Genomic DNA, 20,967 nt, shown 5'->3' on the forward strand with positions numbered 1-20,967 from the left:
TCAAATTATTCAAGAGGGAAGTTATACCCTAGATCTGATTTTTAACTGTGATGAGACAGGATTATGGTGGAAATAATCACCCAGATCAATATTTATTTCAAAGAAAGAAAAACAAGCAAAAGCAGTGAAAATGGCCAAGGATTGATTTACTCTCCTCTTAACATGCAATGCATAGAATGACTGTTTCATGAAGCCTATAGTGATTTACACACATAAAAGGCCAAGGGCATACAAGGGATGTGATATGGCAAAACTTAATGTCTATTGGGAGCAGACAAAGAAAAGCTACACGTCCACTGAGTTGTCGAGAAAGTAGTTTGTGAATGTTTCTTAAAGAAGCTAGAGAGTACTGTCGGAAGAAGAATCTAGCATTTAAAATGGTGCTGTTTCTAGACAGTGCCCCCAGTCATGAACGATTTCTAGTAGGACGACACCCTGGAGTTGAGGTTGTTTTTCTGCCCTCTAATACAACCTCAAAATTACAACCGTTAGACCAAGCAATAGATGAGCTTCCAGCCAAATGATTTTATTAGCAACATACTTGTATAGGTAAAAAAATACGCAGAAAATTACTATGTCAACCCCCCCCCCCCCAAAAAAAAAAAAAAAATAGTGCAGAAACATGAAAAAAATGATAGATAAAGTAGATGAAAAATCACATCACTCTGAAACAGCCTCTGACTGGTCGTGACGTCACTACTCACAATGAGGTAGCATAGTCTACTTTGTTTATGTTTAGCCTACATACAGTGGAATTTCGAATTTCGACAGTTTAGAATTCGAAGATTCGAATTTTGATGCGTTTTTAAGTGGTCCACCTACCTCACTTATTGATGCAAAATTGCATTTTTCGATGCTCTCAGGGCCAGACTCCAACCAAAACAAGCAAAGATAATATTTTTGATGTGAACCCAAATCCTAGAAGTGAAGGAAAGTTATAAGAAAAAGTATAAGCTTAACCTAATATGTGACATGGGTCAAGAAGAGAATGAAAATCAACATCATTTATTCGTATGTGAAGCATACGAAGATATGGTTCCAAGACAATTCACTGTTGTCAATTCGCCATCAGATAATTCCCCGTCAAAACATGGACGAAACAATTCACCGTCCAGGCAATTCGCTGCCAGATAATTTCCCATCAGAACATGGATGAGACAATTCACTGTCAAGTCAATTTGCCATCAAATAATTCCCTGTCAAAACATGGACGCAGCCAAAGAAGAAATGGCAATACAGGAAAGGGCAGAAATACACCAAGTATACACTTCCTGACAAGGCAATATACACTTGCTGACAGTATGGCAGTACAATGCAGAACTACAGTTGCTTGACCACAAATATAGTTCATAAAGTTTACAGGGGGTCTATCTATTTATCTGTTCCCCGACGCCTTAATCCCTTATACGGGGTGGCCACAAACAAATCACCTACATGTCACCCTATCCCCCGCCATTTCACTGCCCCGCTCCCAGTTCACACCCTCCGTTCTCATATACCTCTCCACTCCATCCCTCCGTCTCATCCTTGGCCTTCCCCTTCCTCTCCCCCCCTCCACCTCACTCACATACACTCTCCTCGTCAGTCTCTCACTCTCCATCCTCTCCACATGTCCAAACCACCTCAGTGTGTTTCTCCTAATGCTTCCTATCACATCCACATCCACACCAAAATGCTCTTTCACATCCTCATTTGTCAGTCAGTCTCTCCATGTGACTCCACAGGCTCCTCTCAAATTATTCATTTCTACTGCTCTCATTCTCGACTTGTGTCCCTCCAACAAAGTCCAAGCTTCATTTCCATACACTAGAGTTGGTATCACAATACTGTCATGTAATAACTTTTTCACTTCCATGCTCACTTCCCTGTTTCTTATCACTGCCTTCAAGGAACCAGCAACCTTTCTCCCTCTCAAGCATTTCACCCTCCAAACTTCCATCTTTACTCATCACACTACCCAAGTACTTAAAGATACTCACATTTTCCATTTCCTCATCATCCAACCACACTGTACATTCACTGACTTCACCTCTCTTGAAGACCATAACTTTACTCTTCCCTATATTCACCTTAAGATTCCGTTTCTTACACATTCTCCCATACACATCCACCAATCCTTGCAGCTCCCCTTCGTCATCCCTTAACAACAAAGTATCATCTGCAAACGACAGTACAGAGAGTGTCCAAACACCGCCCTCTCTCATTAGAGCCACTCCAACATCCACTGCCCTACCTTGTATCTCTTTTACAACCCCATCCATATACAGACTGAACAACCATGGAGACATGACACATCCCTGTTTCAACCCAATCTTCAAATAGAAAAACTCACTCAGTTCACCATCCATATGCACTGCAGCCTTAGCACCCTCATACATACTCTTCACATCATTCAACAACTTCCCATCTGCTCCACATATTCTTAATACTTTCCACAATCCTTGTTTATCCACTGTGTCAAATGCTTCCTCCAAATCCATGAAGGCCATATACAACTTCTTTCCCTTCCCTAGAAACTTTTCCACTAAAGATCTAAGAATGAATATCTGATCTACAAAACCTCTTCCCTTCCTAAAGCCTCCCTGTTCTTCTCCAACTGATTCCTCTGTTATTTCCCTAACTCTGTCAATAAGTATGCTACCATACACTTTTCCTATTACACTAAGAAGACAAATGCCCCTATGATTACCACACACTTCTTTTTCCCCTTTTCCTTTGTACAGGGGAATAATTATACCTGACTTCCAATCTACCTTTCTCCGAGGCCAATCTGCACATCTTCCACATCCATTCTACTACTATCTCTCCCCCATGCTTCAGCATTTCACCACACACTCCATCAATTTCTGGGGCTCTCCCCATTTTGACTTTCATTACTGCTTCCACAACTTCCATCTTACTGATTTCTTCCTGTCTTCTCACCTCCCTCCTCCCAGCATTCACCAGCCACTTGTACTCGTATTACTTTCATTTCTCCATGTTCAACAATTCATTAAAGTGTTCTCTCCATCTGCTCACTTTTTCTCCCTTCTCCACTAGTAATCTACCATTTTTATCTTTCACTCCCCTACTAACTTCATTGCCATCCTGTCTGCCACCCTGTCTTTACCTCTTTCCAGAATATTTTCTTACACTCCCTCCAACTGACACTCAAACTCCTTCCAAATTCCTCGTCCACCTTCTTACTCTCTCTTACTTATCTTTCACCTCTCTCTTCCTTTCTACATATTAACTCTCTCTTCCGTCTCTCAACTTCTTCCATGCCCCTATTTCTCATCCATTCATTATATGCTTTTTTCTTTTGTGCCACAGCCTGTCTTACCTCTTCATTCCACCATGCTGTTCCTTGCACCCCCTCTTGTCTTCTCTTCACCCCACACACCACCTCACATGCTGCACATATTTCTTCTGTGAATATCTTGCACACACCTTTCATGTCCCCCATTTGCTCCAATTCATATTTACCCAATCGTTCCTCCACTTCTCTCTTATATTCTGCCTTTTTCTCATCCTCTTGTAACCTTTCCACTCTCCTTGCATATACTCCTTCCTCCCGCCCTTCCCTTCTTCTATTTCTCCGTTTTACTTGGACCTTGATTCTGACCACCACCAAGTGGTGGTCATAAAGTCCACTTCCCCAACCTCTATAGGCTCTTTCATCCATTACACATCTTTGCATCCTTTCATCCACACACACACAATCACTGCCTTCCTTTCATTCAGTTCACCATCCACCCTTCTCATAATTCACCATGTATACCTGTGGATCATCTTGTGTCTGAAGAGGATATTGGCTATCACCAACCCTCTCCTGGCAAAAATGTCCAGTAGAGCACTGAGCACTTCCATTCTCATCTATCTCAGCAGGCACACCCCACTCACCAACTACTCCATCCACCTTCACATTCCTTACTTTACCATTCACATCACCAATCAAAAACACTGTCTCATACCTTTCAAACTTTTCCATGCACACTTCCACATTTGTCCAGAACTCTTCTCTCACTCTGCTTGAATGATCTTGCGTTAACGCATACACGCACACAATCGCCCACGTCTGTGGTCCAACTTTCTGTCTTACCCACACAATCCTTCAGCCAAATGATCCATACTCTCTTATATACTCCTTCCATTTGTTACTCACAACAATAAACTCCTTCTTTTGCCCTCTCATTCTCACCTGCTCTTGCATATATACCCCATCTATACTCCCATTCTCTTACACTCTCATCTCATCATTTAGTTTCAGTTAATCCACAGACATCCACTTTCGCACCCTCAACCACTTAGACAAACTCTCTCTTTCATCTCGTCATCTGCACCTCTTACATTCCACGTCGCCATCCGTATCATGTCCTTCGTTCGGTCCTTAGTCGTCGTCTTTTGCTCAGTCCTGGTCCGAGGCTTCTTGTTAGTAGTTTTAGTTAGTTGATTTCCGGGGGAAGAGGTTGTGTAGATCAGATATTCATTCTTAGATCTTTAGTGGAAAAGTTTCTAGAGAAGGGAAAGAAGTTGTATGCAGCTTTCATGGATTTGGAGACAGCATATGACAGGGTGGATAGACAAGGATTGTGGAAAGTGTTAAGAATATATGGAGTAGATGGGAAGTTGTTGAATGCTGTGAAGAGTATGTACGATGGTGCGAAGGCTGCAGTGCGTGTGGATGGTGAACTAAGTGAATTTTTCTCTTTGAAAGTTGGGTTGAAACAGGGATGTGTCATGTCTCCATGGTTGTTCAATCTGTACATGGATAGGGTAATAAAAGAGGTACAAGGTAGGGTAGTGGATGTTGGAGTGGCCCTGGTGAGAGAGGATAGTGTTTGGAAACTCCCTGTATGTACTGTTGTTTGCAGATGATACTGTGTTGTTGAGTGAAGTTGAAGAGGAGCTGCAAGGCTTGGTGGATGAGTTTGTGAGTGTGTAAGAAACGGAAGCTAAAGGTGAATGTAGGGAAGAGTAAAGTGATGGTCTTTGAGAGAGGTGAAGTCAGTGAATGTACAGCGAGGTTGGATGGTGAGGAATTGGAAAATGTGAGTAAGTTTAAGTACTTGGGTAGTGTGATGAGTAAGGATGGAGGTTTGGAGGGTGAAGTGCTTGAAAGGGTACAGCAGGGAAAAAAGGTTGCTGGTTCTTTGAAAGAAGTGATAAGAAACAGGGAAGTGAGCATGGAAGTGAAAAAGTTACTACATGACAGTATTGTGATACCAACTCTAACGTACGGAAGTGAAGCTTGGACGTTGTTGGAAGGACACAAGTCAAGAGTGAGAGCAGTGGAAATGAGTTATTTAAGAGGAGCCTGTGGAGTCACATGGAGAGACAGGGCTGATGAATGAGGATACAAAGAAGCGTTGTGGTGTTGATGTGGATGTGATAGGAAGCGTTATGAGGAACACACTGAGGTGGTTTGGCCATGTGGAGAGGATGATGGGTGAAAGACTGACAAAGAGAGTGTATGTGAGTGAGGTGGAGGGGGGAAGAGGGAGGGGGAGGCCGAGGATGAGATGGAGGGATGGGGTGGAGAGGTATATGAGAGAGGGGGGTGTGAGTTGGGAGCGGGGCAGTGAAATGGCGGGGGACAGGGCGACTTGGAGGCGGTTTGTTTGTGGCCACCCCAAACGGGATTGAGGCGTCTGGCAATAGATATAGATAGATAGATTTCCGGGGAGGGGTACTAACCCTCTGCCAACCCACTTGCTCTCATGTAGGGAACACGTGTCAGCTGGTTATAAGGTTACCACCCAACGTTGTAAATGATTTCTAGGTTTACAGGAAATCATTTGGCTTGCCACTCGATGTAGGGTGTGGGCAAAAAAAAAAAAAATCATGATTTCAGGTAGTTAGGTTTGGAGACCCCGGTCCCAAGCTAATTTTTCCCATAAGAAGTTCAATTTAAATTTCGATTATTTGAATTTTGTGGTGATTTTTAGGCACCTATGCCTGTCGAAATTCGAAATTCCACTGTACGTTGTGCATATTTCTGACCTCCAAGAATGCCCAATGACAAGAGGAATAACTGCTAATGATTCGTTCCAATGTGTACGTGCACAGATAAAAGCATACCGGGGAAATTATTCCTCTGTGTACCAGCCAATGACAATAAATGAAAATAGTGGTGGGTGGTTGCTCATTGGAGGTTCCCAGTGCTGGAATGCAGTCTTTACTATTGTGAAAATTTTATTTTCTTCACCATATAGATTCATACACACCTAATTATCTGAAATTCAGTAAAAAAAAACTGTGCTAAATTTTAACTATTAACCCCTACACTGTGGGCTTGTTTACCAATGACTTGCGTGTGCCGCGGGGTTATTTGGGCTCCGACAGACTCTCAAAAAATATTTGCCAAAAATCAGTTATTAGTCCTACAATAATAAAATTACATATGCTTATGGCACATACCTTCAGCTTTCTCCTGGAATGATTGTTGAGCCTTCGTCGGTTACCGTAGGACTTGTGGAGACCTCTGAAGTAGGGTAATGAAGTCTCCACTTTACACTTCCCGACAACCCGTAATATGATTACCACAGCCAGATACAAACACTATAAACACTATTCTACAATTTTCAAGTAGTTTGGGATCCATACTCAAAAAAAAAAACACTGTGAAAGCAATGGAAATTACGAGCGCGTCTGATCGTCGCACTGGCACTAGTTCGCTCTTGGTAGTCTGTCATTTATTATTCATAAAACCCCTCACACTTTATATTTCTATTACTATATAACACTTATATATATCTACAGTCTTTATCCATAAGTTTCCTTCAGTAGTATTAGTTTATTGTCACTGTAGGGATTCAATTTCTTTCAGTAAAATACGTAGCATTCACTTTCTCGTCCTGTATACTGGCATTGAGAGTGAATGTCACTTTCATCTTCACTCTCATAACTCATAGCATTCAGACATGCTAAACTCATAGCATTCAGACATGCTAGAGTGAAACTTTCACTTTCATTACTCCTAGGGTATATACTCGTATTCTTATAATACTACTCATTTACATTTCTATTTACGTTCTCTATTTTATTTACGTTATTTACATTTCTATTTTATTTACACTGTGTTGTGCACTGTCACTTGAAATAACTTATAAAACTATTTTCCATTGTTCACGTATATTTACATTCATTACTTTCACTTGCTGTTTACACATTATTTACAATTCCACTTGCACTGTTTTACTCAATAGAAAGATCGTAGTCACTCTTTTATCAATTGTCAGCCCTTTACCTCTTTCCACACGAGGTTTAGTAGGGGGGTAAAGGTCACAGGGCCATTTGCATGGGGGTGAAAAAAGGCCTTGAAGTCAGCATGAAGAAACATACGTACTCTCGCTTCGGAAGATAAGAGTGAACTGATAACAGAGGACCAGCGTGGAGGCCTGCTAGGGGTTATTCAGAGTTACCAATATTACTTCTTGAAACAGCTAAGTCTAGCACTGATATGATTGGCAGGAAATCTAGACAATACATTATAAATTTGGTAGTTCCAGGTGAATGTAAATATCACTTAGGCTTCTCCCTTCCCTCCTTACATGTATATTTATTATGAAAATAGATTAGAGGCCTACTTAGGAGATATATATTCAGAGCTACCAATGTTATATCTTGAAACAGCTTTGTTTGGCACTGATATGATTGGCAGGAAATCTAGACAATACATTATAAATTAGGTAGTTCCAGGTGAATGTAAATATCACTTAGGCTTCTCCCTTCCCTCCTTACATGTATATTTATTACAAAAATAGATTATACGGCATATTTCAAGGGGAAAAAAACAGCGAAAATTAGCGAACGAGTGCACGTGAGGTGTTGTCAGATGATAATTAGCCAATTCCAGGTGTATGGCACTCTCACTTACCTTATTTCTTTCTTGTATATATTATTTGGTATAAGAATAGGACATAGGGCTTATTTCAATGGATGAAATCAGTGAAAAATTCCAGGGAAGATTTACTTAGCGTAGCACGGCCGGGCAGGCGAGAGGATAGGGTAATGGAGGGGGGGTAGGGAGGGGAGTCAAGAACGGGGAGAAATAGCTAAATTGTCAACAATGGATGGGAGTACAGATGAGATTAGGAGTGCTGACTAGTGTTGGACATTGGCAGTACTGATAGATGATACAAGCCCCCACTTGGAAGCCCGGGTGAATTCAAAATAACACAGAATCACAAAAGCGACGCCCCGCGGTATGATCCCTTGCTCCCAAGCGTCACGAAAGTGACGCCCCGCGGTTAAGGGGTTAATAGAAAATTAGGATTCAGAGCAAGAGCGTGCTAAGGTTAGCGAGTATTTCTGCTTTAGATCGCCAACACACCTTGACAGACTTCTATTTAACACAGATAATGATTTTCAGTGCAAAGAAATGTATTTGCATGTTAAATTAATATTTATACAAAGCAGAAGTCTGCCAAGGCAAATTGCTGAGCTAAAGGGGACACACTTCCGCTAACTTTTGCAAGTTTCCGCTATGAATCTGGATTTTTTTATAAAGTTAAATTAAACATAAAAATTTGACCGGATTTCGGGTAATTTGGTGTGTATGAACCTATATGGTGATATAATCTATAACACTAACAAATTAAAAGTGATGATTCAGTGTTGATTCGGTAAAAGACCGCCGATTTGGTATTTCGTTGCACCCTCCTGAAGGTGCTTTACTATCAAGTTCAGAGTCACTCACTGAACCTGTTTTTTCAGAAAACTGATAATGAAGAAGTCAAATATTAGACATTCATAAGCATAATACCAATATAAACTCATACAGCTGATACTGTACGCCATACATTAAACACTTTCCACCTCATGAGGTACGAGCACCGCTCAGCAGTGGTGTAGCTGTAAGCTACTTCCAGTTGACTTCACTGCAATTTACGTACCTAACAGGTACCACCCATTTACATCATGAAAAGTATTCCTTCACAACATACCTGAAGGGTGTAATTTGGATCTACAGTGGCCATGTCGATAAATATCAAGACAACTATGGTATCAGTGCTGTTACTGGTAAAGCCTTGTGTGATGGATTAGAGTGTTGTCTGCAGTGTGAATACTGATGTCATCGCCAACATGGCGGCCGCTTCCCACCAGCCGCAAAGAATTAAAATTATCATGTCTTGATCAGTGCAACTGATAAATCAAATTAAAACATACATATGCCATAAGCATATGTCCTAAGGGGTATGGGGGAGAGTGTATGGGTGCTTAAGTACACTTGTACTGACCACAGCCAGACTTTAGGGGGTATCATAATGTCAGGAGTTACTAAAAACAGTGGAATAATGTGTAAATAGTGTGTAAATAATAGTGAATAAATAAATAGACATAAATTTGTTAGAAAATAAGTATCATGGAAAATATAAAATAAGCCAATCTTTATTAGCGACAGCAGTCACTCATCACTCGCTATCTTTCAAAATGCCATCCAGCCGAGGAAGAACAACAGAGAGGGGTTGAAGTAGATGAAGACATTGATGACACTGGGGACTTGCCTCATGATTCTGACTTTGTGGGGTTTGATGAAGTGTTGACAGAAATGGGTGACTGTGGCACAAGAGGCAGGAGTGGGGACAAGGCCAGCGAGGGTTCAGGGGGTACACCACAGTAGCCTCCATGCGCATGCCTCAGAATGATCATCACACCAAACACTCATTAACTCGTTTAAGGTGAGTTTTATATTACTCATGATGATTTAATAACTAATCTTAGTATTTCAGCTAAAAAAAGTAGTGACAGGAAGGCTTCAAATGGGACAAATGGGTAAAAGTCCTGGGGTGGCTGCACCAATAAACCCTTTATACTTGTATTTTAATGCCATGCAAATAACATTTTCGCTAACAACAGCGTTTTTCTGGCACCAATTTGACGTTATCAGCGAGATCCTACTGTAGTTTCCTGAACACCAGGAAACAATTTGCCATGCTGGATGGTAACCATATAACCAAATTATGTGCCTGGTGGTTTAGTGGGTAATTATGGCACTCCAATCGGATTGAGCCGGTGTAGGTTTATATCCAAGGGGTGGTTGGGGTTTGTTGCTCACATAATGCCACTCTGGGATGAGTGAGGCTGGTCACTCTCATCTTAAATGTCAGGACCAACTTGCCTAGCCCCAAACCTCTATGCTCCTCATGGGGCAACCCTGGATTATATGATGAATGAATGAAAAATGAATGATACATTCAAAGAGGCAGTACCCAACCATTTACTATCATAACCCCTTACCCGCGGGCCACCACTACCGTGACGCTCGTTACATAAGTACTGTGGGGCGTCACTCCTGTGATCCAGGGATTTTTAAAATCGCCTGGGCTTTCAAGTGCGGTCTTGTATCATCTATCAGTACTGCCAGTGTGTAGCTATAGGTAGCGCTGCTAATACTCGCATCCAGTGTGATTTTGCCATTTTTCTGTGTTTGCCTTGCCTCCTCACCTCCCCTCCCTTATCCCCTCCCCCGCTTAGCTACAGCCTGGCCGTGCAATGCAACTCCCGGCCGTTTTTTTCCATTCGCTTTTTCCATTGAAATATGCTGTATGCCATATTCTCATACTAAAAAATATTTTAAAAATAAGGGAAAAGGCTAACTGATACTGCCATTGGCCATGAAGTAGCTAATTTATCACCTGGTAACACCCCATGTGCACTTGGCCACTAATTTTCCCTGTTCATTACCCACTGAAATGTCCCTTATGACCCACTCTCATCCTAAAAAATATATATAAAAAAAGAGAAAAGGCTAAATGATTCTTCTATTGATCTGGAAGGAGCTAATTTATCGTGTATTGTCTAGATTTCCTGCTATCCTCATGGGAGGGGAACGGCGCAGTCCAGCCATCCCCGCAGGTAAGGGGTTAAATACTGATCTACTTGGCAATTACGGCAAACCATGAAATCTACTTGGTAGGTATGGCACAGTATGAAAACATTGGAAGGATGTGCCTGGCCACTACCAACCTTTCTATGTACAAGGAGGGTGCGAAGGCGGCCATCAACCCAGTGTTGCTCTATCTTGGCAATGTTGTGAGACACATCATAGATCACATGCATATCCAGGTCATCTGGGCTCATCTGAAACTGCTTCGCAAAGGCCTGGAATGACAAACGGCATTCACAGTTTTAGGTATGAACTTGGTATACAAACAACTAATGCACAATGTTTTCAAACTAAAAACTACAATAATATTCTTTTAACCCTCTGGATGGTAAGAGATTTCCAAAGCTGAATAAAATTCTTCTGGCATTGGACAAAATTTAATTCCTCTGCCTAAACAACCTTCATTTAGCTGAACTCCCCTCTCTCTCTTTTTCAAACTATATGTCTGTCTCCATCTGTCAATCTATAGCTCCACCTATCTATATATCTATTTATACTTCTCTATTTATCTATATCTCTCTCTTCATCTCTCACACGTGTACACCCATTGCGTGTCTGCATGCTCACATACTACACAGCAAAAGAGCAGTCAGTACCTGTCGACTGAGGAAGGTCATCGAGGACCGGTTGACCCAAGCAAAATTTGCAGCAGCAGCCATGGATTTGAGGTAGTCCTGGCCCTCCTGGGATTTGATCCTTGCACATGCCAACTGGCGGTCGTTTGTTTCTATCCCATCACGCTTCATTGCCTTCTCCATTGCAACTAGGGCATCTGTTGAATACATCTCAGTAGGGTTATATCCAACTTTTCCTTCCACCTATCCATCATCCAATCTTTTTCAATGATAGGCTAGGGTACCAGTGCTAAATCTGAATGAATCTACTAATCATCAGCAAAATCTAATGACACATCAGAAAAATCTAATCACAATCATGACATTTTTCCCATCTAAGGATGAGAGGAGGAAGCAAAAGCTGTTGTTGATCCCTGCACAACAGGAATTACTGGAAACATAATTCACATATTTAATCTAATGAACATTATTAAGGCATCAGCAAACCCTAATAACACTAATAAATTATTATCAGCACAATCTAACACTACCAAATCAACAAGAACTAACGAATGATAATGTTAAATAGTGGTGGGTTTATCGATACTTTCAATATTACCTTTTTATTGAAAATATTGATACAAGTCATGAAGTATCGAGTACTATGAGTACTTTATAAACAAATTATTAAACTTGACTAATTATTTTACTCCTTCCCACTTTCTCCTGGTATTGTTAGTCGTCATACGTCTGGCATCACATTACTGCTGGGTCTCGGGTAGTTGGGTGGATCAGAGTAGGGGAGCAGCGTTCATAGCAGAAATTTAATTACATCTTTCATATTGAGAATAATGAGTTATTTTAAGAGTATATTATGTCTCATTATTAATGATATAATAAAGTCTACCGGTAATTTACTCTGGCAAGCAAAATTATTTATTAGCAGACTAGAATTTCCTTTTGTTTTTATCATGTCCAGTCCACTGAGTGTCTAGTGCAGGAAGCATGCACTTTGTGTTACTTTATACTGTTAACCAACTGATGTAGCCTTCCCTCAGGAAAAACAAGAAATCATTATGCAGTTATTACATAACAGTGACAATGGCTTCAAGAAATGTAAGGGGAAGCGGTGGCTCAGTCAGCAGAGAGGTGGCCTGCAGTCCTACCGGACCCAGGTTCAAATCCCCACTGGGGCAGGGGACAGTTTAAGGATCTGAATTTCAAAAAATCAGACTTTACTGATCTACCACAAGACCCACCGACATGTTGTAAAAATACCCCCACTAATACCAATACACCCGTCCTGTATGAGACGGCCCAAGCATGTATTCAATATGTACGGTGGGTGTTAGCGTCGTAGTGGTGACATGTAGAGGTGTATGGTATGTAGGAGGACTACTGGGCCTTGAGAGCAGGCTGTGAAGCCTATGCCCAGAGTTAAAAAAAAAAAAAAGAAGAAGGGTGAATATACTTTGATGATAATGATGAAACCTCTGACAAAGTGTTGTAAAAATTATCCTCCCCTCCTCTCCCCTCCCCATACCTCCAGTCCTCTCCCTCCCCTTCCCTTCCCTTCCCTCCCCTCCTCTTTCCTCCCTTCCCTTTCCTCCCCTCGCCTAATCTCCCTTCCCTCCTCCTCTCCCCTCCGAGCTGTCAGATCTAGCTAATTTTCGTTTCGTTTCTTTTCGTTTTTGAGGGCTCCAACATGTTTGCATGCGTCGGCATAAAACAAAATTTCTTTTTCAAGTGGGGTTCGAATAAAGACAGCTAAAATAATTATGGTGCGCATATCTGTATGCAAAGACACGAATAAATTACAGGTAATGATTCAAGGACACGCACCATAAAGCGTAAAAAATACGCAATATTCGAGGCTGGGGAGGTAAAGATACTGTGTGCTAGGGGGTGCGGGTGAGGGTAGGGGGTTGGGGTGGGGGGTCAGGGTGGGGGGTCAGGGTGGGGGGTTGGGGATGGTGGTTGGAGGTGGTAATGCCAGAAGGGTGAGTAATGGGATGGAGGGATGGGAGGTGACCACCACAAGACACAAAGGAAAGGCCCCAGTGGAGTACACGGACATGGAGGGAGAGTAGGGGGGAAATACCCTCCCCCAGTCATGGGGGGATCCACATGGGAGGAGGGGGATGAATGAGGAGGATGTGGGAGTGGTGGTGGTGGTGGTAAGAGCGGTGGGAGGTGGGGTAGCAACAAGGTAGTGGGGTAGAGGGACGTGGTGAGAGGGAGGTGGGGGTACACCCCCCACTGGCTGGGTACGGGCCTGGGTCCCCCCTCTGGTGTGTCCAACACTTAGTTCTGATTGGTTAGAAGCCATCTGAGTCACAGTTGGGGTGAAGCCAGCTGCCCCCAGTTTTTTGTGGATGTTGAACGATTGGTGTTCCTCGTCCTTTTAAGAAACTGCGCAAAAAGGCCGATCGATGAGATTAGTACTTTAGGGGTTAATGAAACACTGAAAAAGTTCACCAAAGGGGGATGGTCAGGAACTAACCTCAAGGGCTGATGAAACGGGAGCTCCAGCTCTCCCTGTCATCAGCTTTCCATCCACTTTGGGAGTTCTGCCCTACTCGACTGGTGCTACAGTCTACTCCTCATTATCCGGATATTGCCACTACCTGGACATGCCTTTGGTTCTTATGTTCAAATATACCAGGGATTAATATCTATGTATATATTATATACATATATATATATATATATATATATATATTTTTTATGCGAGGAAGAAGAAACCAAAGGCCATGAGCCCGCAATAACAGTTCCTTCCAAGAGAAAAACAAAATACAAGAGAGAGCCAAATTCAAGATCCGTTCATTTCGAGATGCCTGGACACACTGCGTTTGAAAGACTGGAGATCATATATATATATATATATATATATATACTGTATATATATACAGTACATCCCCCTAGTAAGCGAGTATATGGGCGGCAGAGGACATCACGTACTAGGAATTCACGTACTGTGAATACATAAACTTATGGGAAAAATTACATATGGGTGGCACTCCCTTTCATGGGCAATCCTTGAGATGCCTTTCAGACCTAAGTATTGTACTATACAGGGAAACTATCTAAAACATATTACCTAAGATAAAGTAAACCAACAAGAATATGGCTGCTCACCTTCACCCAAGGAGACAACACGCGGGATGGAGGTAAGAAGAGGATCCGAGGCAGGATGAGGCACCTAGCGTGCATCTCCTGCATCACCCACCACACCACCTTCCTCACCACTTACGTCACCAGCATTTTCGACACTTTCACTATCTAATGCACTCACTTCGTTCATAAACCCTTCAAAGTCTATTTCTGACACCTCAGACATCGAATCAGTCTCTTGATCCTTCTCAGGATATGGCTCTTCTCATGTTGAAGGGAGTGATTCCTCACTTTCTTCAAGCCAAAGGAAACGGGTGATGAGTGTTTGCTTTTTTTTTTTTTTTTTTTTTTTTTTTTAATGCAAGAAGAAGGAACCAAAGGCCATGAGCCTGCAGTAACAGTTCCCTCCAAGAGAAAAACAAAATACAATAGAGAGCCAAATTCAAGATCCGATCATTTTGAGATGCCTGGACACTGCGTTTGAAAGACTGGAGATCATAGGCAGCAGGAAATACAGACAGAGGGAGACAGTTCCAGAGTTGACCTGTTGCATAAATGAAAGACTGGGAGTAACGGTTAACTCTTGCATTAGAAAGCTGGACAGAAAAGGGATGAGAGTTTGCTGCCAGACGGGTGCTACACGCCCGTTGTAGAGGTGGAGGAATGCAAGCAGACAGTTCAGAGGAGCAGTGACCATTAAAGTAGCGATGTATTTGTCGGTGTAGCAGCGGAAGGTTTTGTCCAGTGAAGACATCACCTCCTCCACTCGCAACTGAGAGTGTTCAATGTCCTTGAATTCTTCCTTGAATTTATCAAGGGCACATAGTACCCGGCTGATCTCCATCATGGACAAATCTTCATTCTCCATCACTGGTGTTGCTGGCTTTGCTGCGATCTCCTGCTCTGCGTCGGCCTGTCCACTCACTGCACGATTTCCCGGGGATCCTGCTCTGCTGCTGTCAATTGTAAACCCCTGATCTCCTCCAGCGAGCCAGCCTGACCCCCAGGCACAGCTTGTGCACTTGTGAGAGTGGCTGCCTCGGCAGCGGCCAGGGACTGAAAGCCGCTTCCCAGTGCGATTTCAGACAGGTGTGGTACAAGGAGGCGTCAAGCACGGTTAATTGTTGCAGCAGTTATATCTATCCTAGAGGACAACAAGAGAGTGATGGCATCCTTGAGGTTGAATGACCGCCAGAAAGTCATAATAGTCTTCTCAGGAGTTGAAGTTGGTTGTGCGGGTGCTGTGTGTGGTAAGGACGAAGCAGGTGAAGTGGGTGGCAAGTCCTAACCATCCTCGGCGTCCATGACATCACTCCCAACCGTGTTCAAGTCAAGAATTGCCTGCAGTTCCTCACGGCTGTCGGTCTTGCTGCAGACGTGATTGTAGAGGCATTGGTGGTATAGCTGCTTGACCGTTGCAATCAACTCCTGGTCTAGCGGTTGGATGAGAGAGGTCGTTCTTGGGGGCATAAAAACGATCTTGCATTCCTTGCTGAGGTCTGCTAGCCAGGTTGGATGACTTGGGGCATTATCGAGAACGAGAAGCACCTTGAAGGGGATGCCAACTTCCCGGGATTTAGCCTTGGCATCAGGGATGAAATACCGCAACAGCCACTTGGAAATGATGCTGCTTGTCATCCAAACATTGGAGTTGCTGTACCAATATACCCCACTGTCATCCATGCAGTGCAGATTCTTGTAACATCTGGGGTGTGCTGCGGTATGCACCACAACAGGACGCATCTTGTGTGAGCCTGATAAGTTCACTGTGAACATGACTGTTGTCCTGCTCGTGTCAATTTTTCTGCCCCAGGCCCGGCGTTGCTGCTTACTGATGTAAGTACACTTCGTCATAGCCTTGTAGTATAGGGCTGTCTCATCAATGTTATAAATTTGGTCCCTGCTGTAGCCGCCCTCGTCGATTATCCCCTTTAGGATGGCTGGATAATCCTTGGCCACCATTTCATCCACTGATGCACGCTCCCCCGTGAGGCGAATGTGACAAAGCTCCTTCCTCTTCAGCAAGCGGCAAAGCCATCCCACGGAGGCTTTAAATGATTTCTTAACAGCAAGCTTCAGAGCTGCAGCTTTGTAAAAAAATCTTGGCCTGGTCCCTGATGTAGCACCCGTTCAGTGGAATTCCTTCCTTCTCCTTCCTCAGGATAAATGTAGCCAGGCACCGCTCCATAAGAATTATAGCCTGGTTGGTCAGCCTGCTTCTCCCGTCCAATGCCGCCATCCCATATGTCTTCACAGTCTTCTTTATGGCCTCCCTGTTAGCCCATATACTGTAGTTCACACAGACAATTCTGCCAAGTCTAGTCCCTTGCAAATGACTGTGTTACCCTTCCCACTCTCCTTCTTCCTAATGACTTGCATCTTCATAGCATGGGTGATGCACTTCTTCTTCCTGGAGGATAGGGCAGATATCTTGGTTCACAGAAAAAAAAGCCTCTGAGTAGGCCTACACGGAGACATATCTGGAACAGCGAGTGTACCCTCTGTGCGCGTGTGTTTCCTCTGCTGGGACTCTCACCACCCTCCAAGCGGCGCATATGGGCATCACGTGACGAGTGCGCAGCATCGACGTCACAAGGTGGATGGAGCGTAAGTAACCATTATTGCTTCTTGGGGGGGGGCAATGTCGTGTACTCGGGGTAACCCCGGCTTTGGGCCACTATTCGCTGCCCGTCTCGTTTACAATGAGTTCAATTCATATACTTAAAAAAAAAAAAAAATCCTCACGTACAAGGGGGATCGCATACTCGGAACTCGCATACTGTAGGGATGTCCTGTATATATGTACTATATGCAGCAGAATATTGATTTAAAGGGAATCAATTTAAAATTATCGATTTAAAACAGTACCTACAATTAGGGCCATAGTATCAATTTAAAGTGAATCCTTCTGATTTTATGCGAGTTGAATCTGTTTTTTTTTTTTCTCCTCACCAACATCTGTACTGTTTCCCGCCAAACGTCTCTCTAAACGTCCCAAAAGGCTACCTGCCACCTGCCACCCATATTTCTTATTTCACGTGGTGACTCTATAGCGAGCAGACATACCTAAACTACTCTGTGACTTTCTCTTGCATCATGTGCACTACTCACCACCACTAGGTCTAAAAGGCCACCCACGGAATCATTATCTACTCCTGCCAAGAGATCAAGGCAGTCTATTACAAATGAACAGGAAAATAAAAGTGCTGGATGCCCTAAGAAAGGAAATGGAGCATCAATGGTAGGACAGCAGTTTGGATTATTGGAGAGCTATGTCCGCTCCATCAAGCTCAATGAGAAGAAAATTAGAGAAGCCTATGCTTCACCTGACATTTCAAAGGGAAAACTCCACTGGAAGTTGTGCATGTATGGTGAGATGGAAGATGCACTAAAGTTATGGGTGAAAGATATGCAGCGCCAAAAACTTCCTCTCATGGGCCCCATGCTGCAAACACAAGCCTTCGAAATACAGCCTCGGCTACTTGAAAAGGAAGGGAAATCCATTAAAGATGGTAAGTTCAGCACAAGTGCCGGTTGGCTTCATAAATTTATCAAGCAAATGGGGCTAAGGAATGTAACACTGACGGGTGAAGCTGCATCTGCCAATGCTCAGGCCGCCGAGGAAATGAAAAAAGTGCTGAGTGAGCTAGTGGAGGAAAATGAATATTCAAAGTGCCAAGTGTGGAACTGTGATGAAATGGGACTGTACTGGAAAAAGATGCCCCCCAAAACATATTTAATGAAAACTGATAGAAAGGCACCTGTATTTAAAGCAAGTAAGGACCGGCTCACTATTCTCCTCATGGCCAATGCATCAGGCACTGCACAGATGAAGCCACTCGTCATCAACCACTCTGCTAGACCTCGTGCTCTGAAAAATGTGCTCCTTCCCAAGCTTCCTGTGCTTTGGCAGTCTAATAAGACGGCATGGATGACATCAGACATTTTTGATGAGTGATACCTCAGCCATGCTATTGCAATCATTGGAAATACTAAAAAAAAAACACAACCAAAGTAACATGGCCTTGATTCTAGTTGACAATGCATCCAGCCACTCCAAACACTTGTACACCTTAAGCAAGGAAGTGAAGTTGGTCTTCTTTCCTCTGAAGGTGACCTCACTGATTCAGCCACTAGATCAAGGTATTATTGCGTTGTTCAAATGAAATTACCTAAAGTATACAATGAAGCACATGGCTGAATCCATTAATAAAGAAGTGGACATGACTGCAGACAGATTTTGGGAGACCTACACTGTCAAAGATGCCATTGCAAACATATTTCTTGCTTGGAATAATGTGTCAGAAAGTGCATTAAGTGGAGTGTGGCATACTGTAATTTGTGGCCTGATGCTGTCAATGATTTCAAAGGATCTGACAAAGATAAGGACGTGCAAGACATCCTGAGACGAGTAAGGAAGTGAGGTGATTCCGGTTTTAGTAACACAGAAAAAAGTGATGTGCAAGAGCTGCTTGACAGTAGGAAGGAACCTCTCACTTCTGATGAACTCGCAGAGATGGCAGAGATTGCGAGGAAGCACGAGGAAGAAGAAGCATCACCAGATATGCCCCAGACATCCAAGAAAGAACTGACAATTCCTATGCTCAGGGAGTTTATGCAGCACATCACATCTGCCACCCAGTCTGCGCTTCAACATGACCCTGATATGGAAAGCAGTATGAATGTGATCGAGGCACTGAACAGGGCTGCATCACCATATTTTCAGCAACAAACGAAAACCACTTCATTCTTTCATTCATTATCAGGTGAGCTTGTTATGAAACTGTGTAAGAAGCTGTTGATTGTACAATATGGAAAAATGGACATTAAGCTGCGTGTTTGATATGTAGCGTAGCCTAATATGCTAAAACTTAACAAGATGGTTATTTGCCATTGCTTCAGCACCTGGTGAAGCTAGCCCATCTACGTCTGGGAAGCGGGCATCGTCCCGTGCTTCCCAGGAGTCAGATTCACCACCAGACAGTGATGTGGACTGTGGTCTGGCTGAGGCTGGATCTACTTCTTCAGAGGAAGGCTTGTCTCAGTAGAGGTGAGTGAAAATCTATTTTGAATAGCTTAAAAATACAGTACAGTACCGTAATGAAAGTGAAAATTGAGAGTAAATGTGAAAGTGGATAACGAGTGTGGGAAGCATGGTGGAAGACGGGCCATATGTGCATGTGTGGACAACACAATGCGCTGCTGCATCAGTTGATCGCTTGTAAACACTTTCACATTCCAGTATTTTAGCTGTGTTGATTTCTGAGTGCTTGTTTTAGCATAATGCTAAGAAAAACATTGTTCTGTTTATTCTAGACAGGCTGAGGTGATTCAGACAGTCTGGACAGGGGATGAGACAGAGTGCTACAGTACTGTACACTGTACAATACTGTCCTTTGATGTGATCAGTTCCGCGTCCTGCCTCCCATACGACTCTTCTCAACTGCAGCTACAGGGAGTGGTGACTACACATTCCAACATTATTCCATATATCTTCTTATGTTTATTAGTTAATAAAACACACACACACACAAACGTATATATATATATATTATATATATATATATATATATATGAACCATATTTCATGGGGTGGAAGATGCACTTTTTTGTCTCAAAATCATCTTCAAATATCCCCATGCGTCCTGGAGGCGAGACTAAGACCTTGGCTCCATTTAGAAGAATCACTTATACAGAGGATCATTTCACTGTCTGGCAGCCAAGTATTTTTTAGAGTATAAACACCTATGATTTATTGTAAAAAGTTACATTCACTTGTGTATATACTTAGATTTTACAATTAGAAACACCCAGCCTCAAGAAAAAATGTAGGGTTTGTTTACAACTGGCCATGTGATGGTCTGGGGGTTTAGCGGTATAGCAGTTTAGCAATTTAGCATCTAGCATAGACCCTACTTTAGTAGGCTAACATGATCACTGGTGAACTCCCTGCTAACCTTCTGAAACGCAGTCATGATCACTTTGCTTGCCATCCACTCAGTAACTAGTAAGGGAATCATACTGGAGATGATGGCTAGCATGACATTTGAGTCATTGTAACAGATGTCTGTCTGACATGGAAATTCAATAACCCTTGTTTGGTCGGCTTCTCTTACTGATATTTTGTTTCATTCGAGACAAGAATATAATAGAAGGAAACAGTTTTATATTACCATTACTGAAAAACAGGAAAAACAACTGCAACATTAAACAGTACTGTCTAAAATTACAGCTTTTTAGCAGTTTAGCACCTAGCGTTCCCCCAACTCTCAGAATATGATTACTTCTGAACCCCTTGCTAACCTTCAGAAAGGCAATAATGATCACTTCACTTGCTATCTAATCACTAACTAGCAAGGGAATCCTATTGGAGATGTTGGCTAGCATGACTTTTGTTGAGTCATTGTAACAGACGTCTGTCTCATATGT

General features: G+C 42.7%; 1 protein-coding gene across 1 annotated transcript in view; it reads right to left on the minus strand.

The window, feature by feature from the left end:
- The window catches only part of RtcB (RtcB RNA ligase), a 144,139-nt gene that overhangs the window by 17,474 nt on the left and 105,698 nt on the right, over positions 1-20,967 (minus strand). Inside the window, exons 8-9 of the mRNA XM_080277926.1 lie at positions 11,467-11,642; positions 10,951-11,085 (exon numbers count right to left, since the gene is read on the minus strand). Coding sequence (XP_080134052.1) covers positions 10,951-11,085; positions 11,467-11,642 — 311 coding nt within the window. The remainder of the gene's footprint in view (positions 1-10,950; positions 11,086-11,466; positions 11,643-20,967) is intronic.

The sequence above is a fragment of the Coenobita brevimanus genome, chromosome 71 (assembly GCF_032717465.1).
Source record: "Coenobita brevimanus isolate Jiangsu-jjx chromosome 71, ASM3271746v2, whole genome shotgun sequence".
NCBI classification, from domain to species: Eukaryota; Metazoa; Arthropoda; class Malacostraca; order Decapoda; family Coenobitidae; genus Coenobita; species Coenobita brevimanus.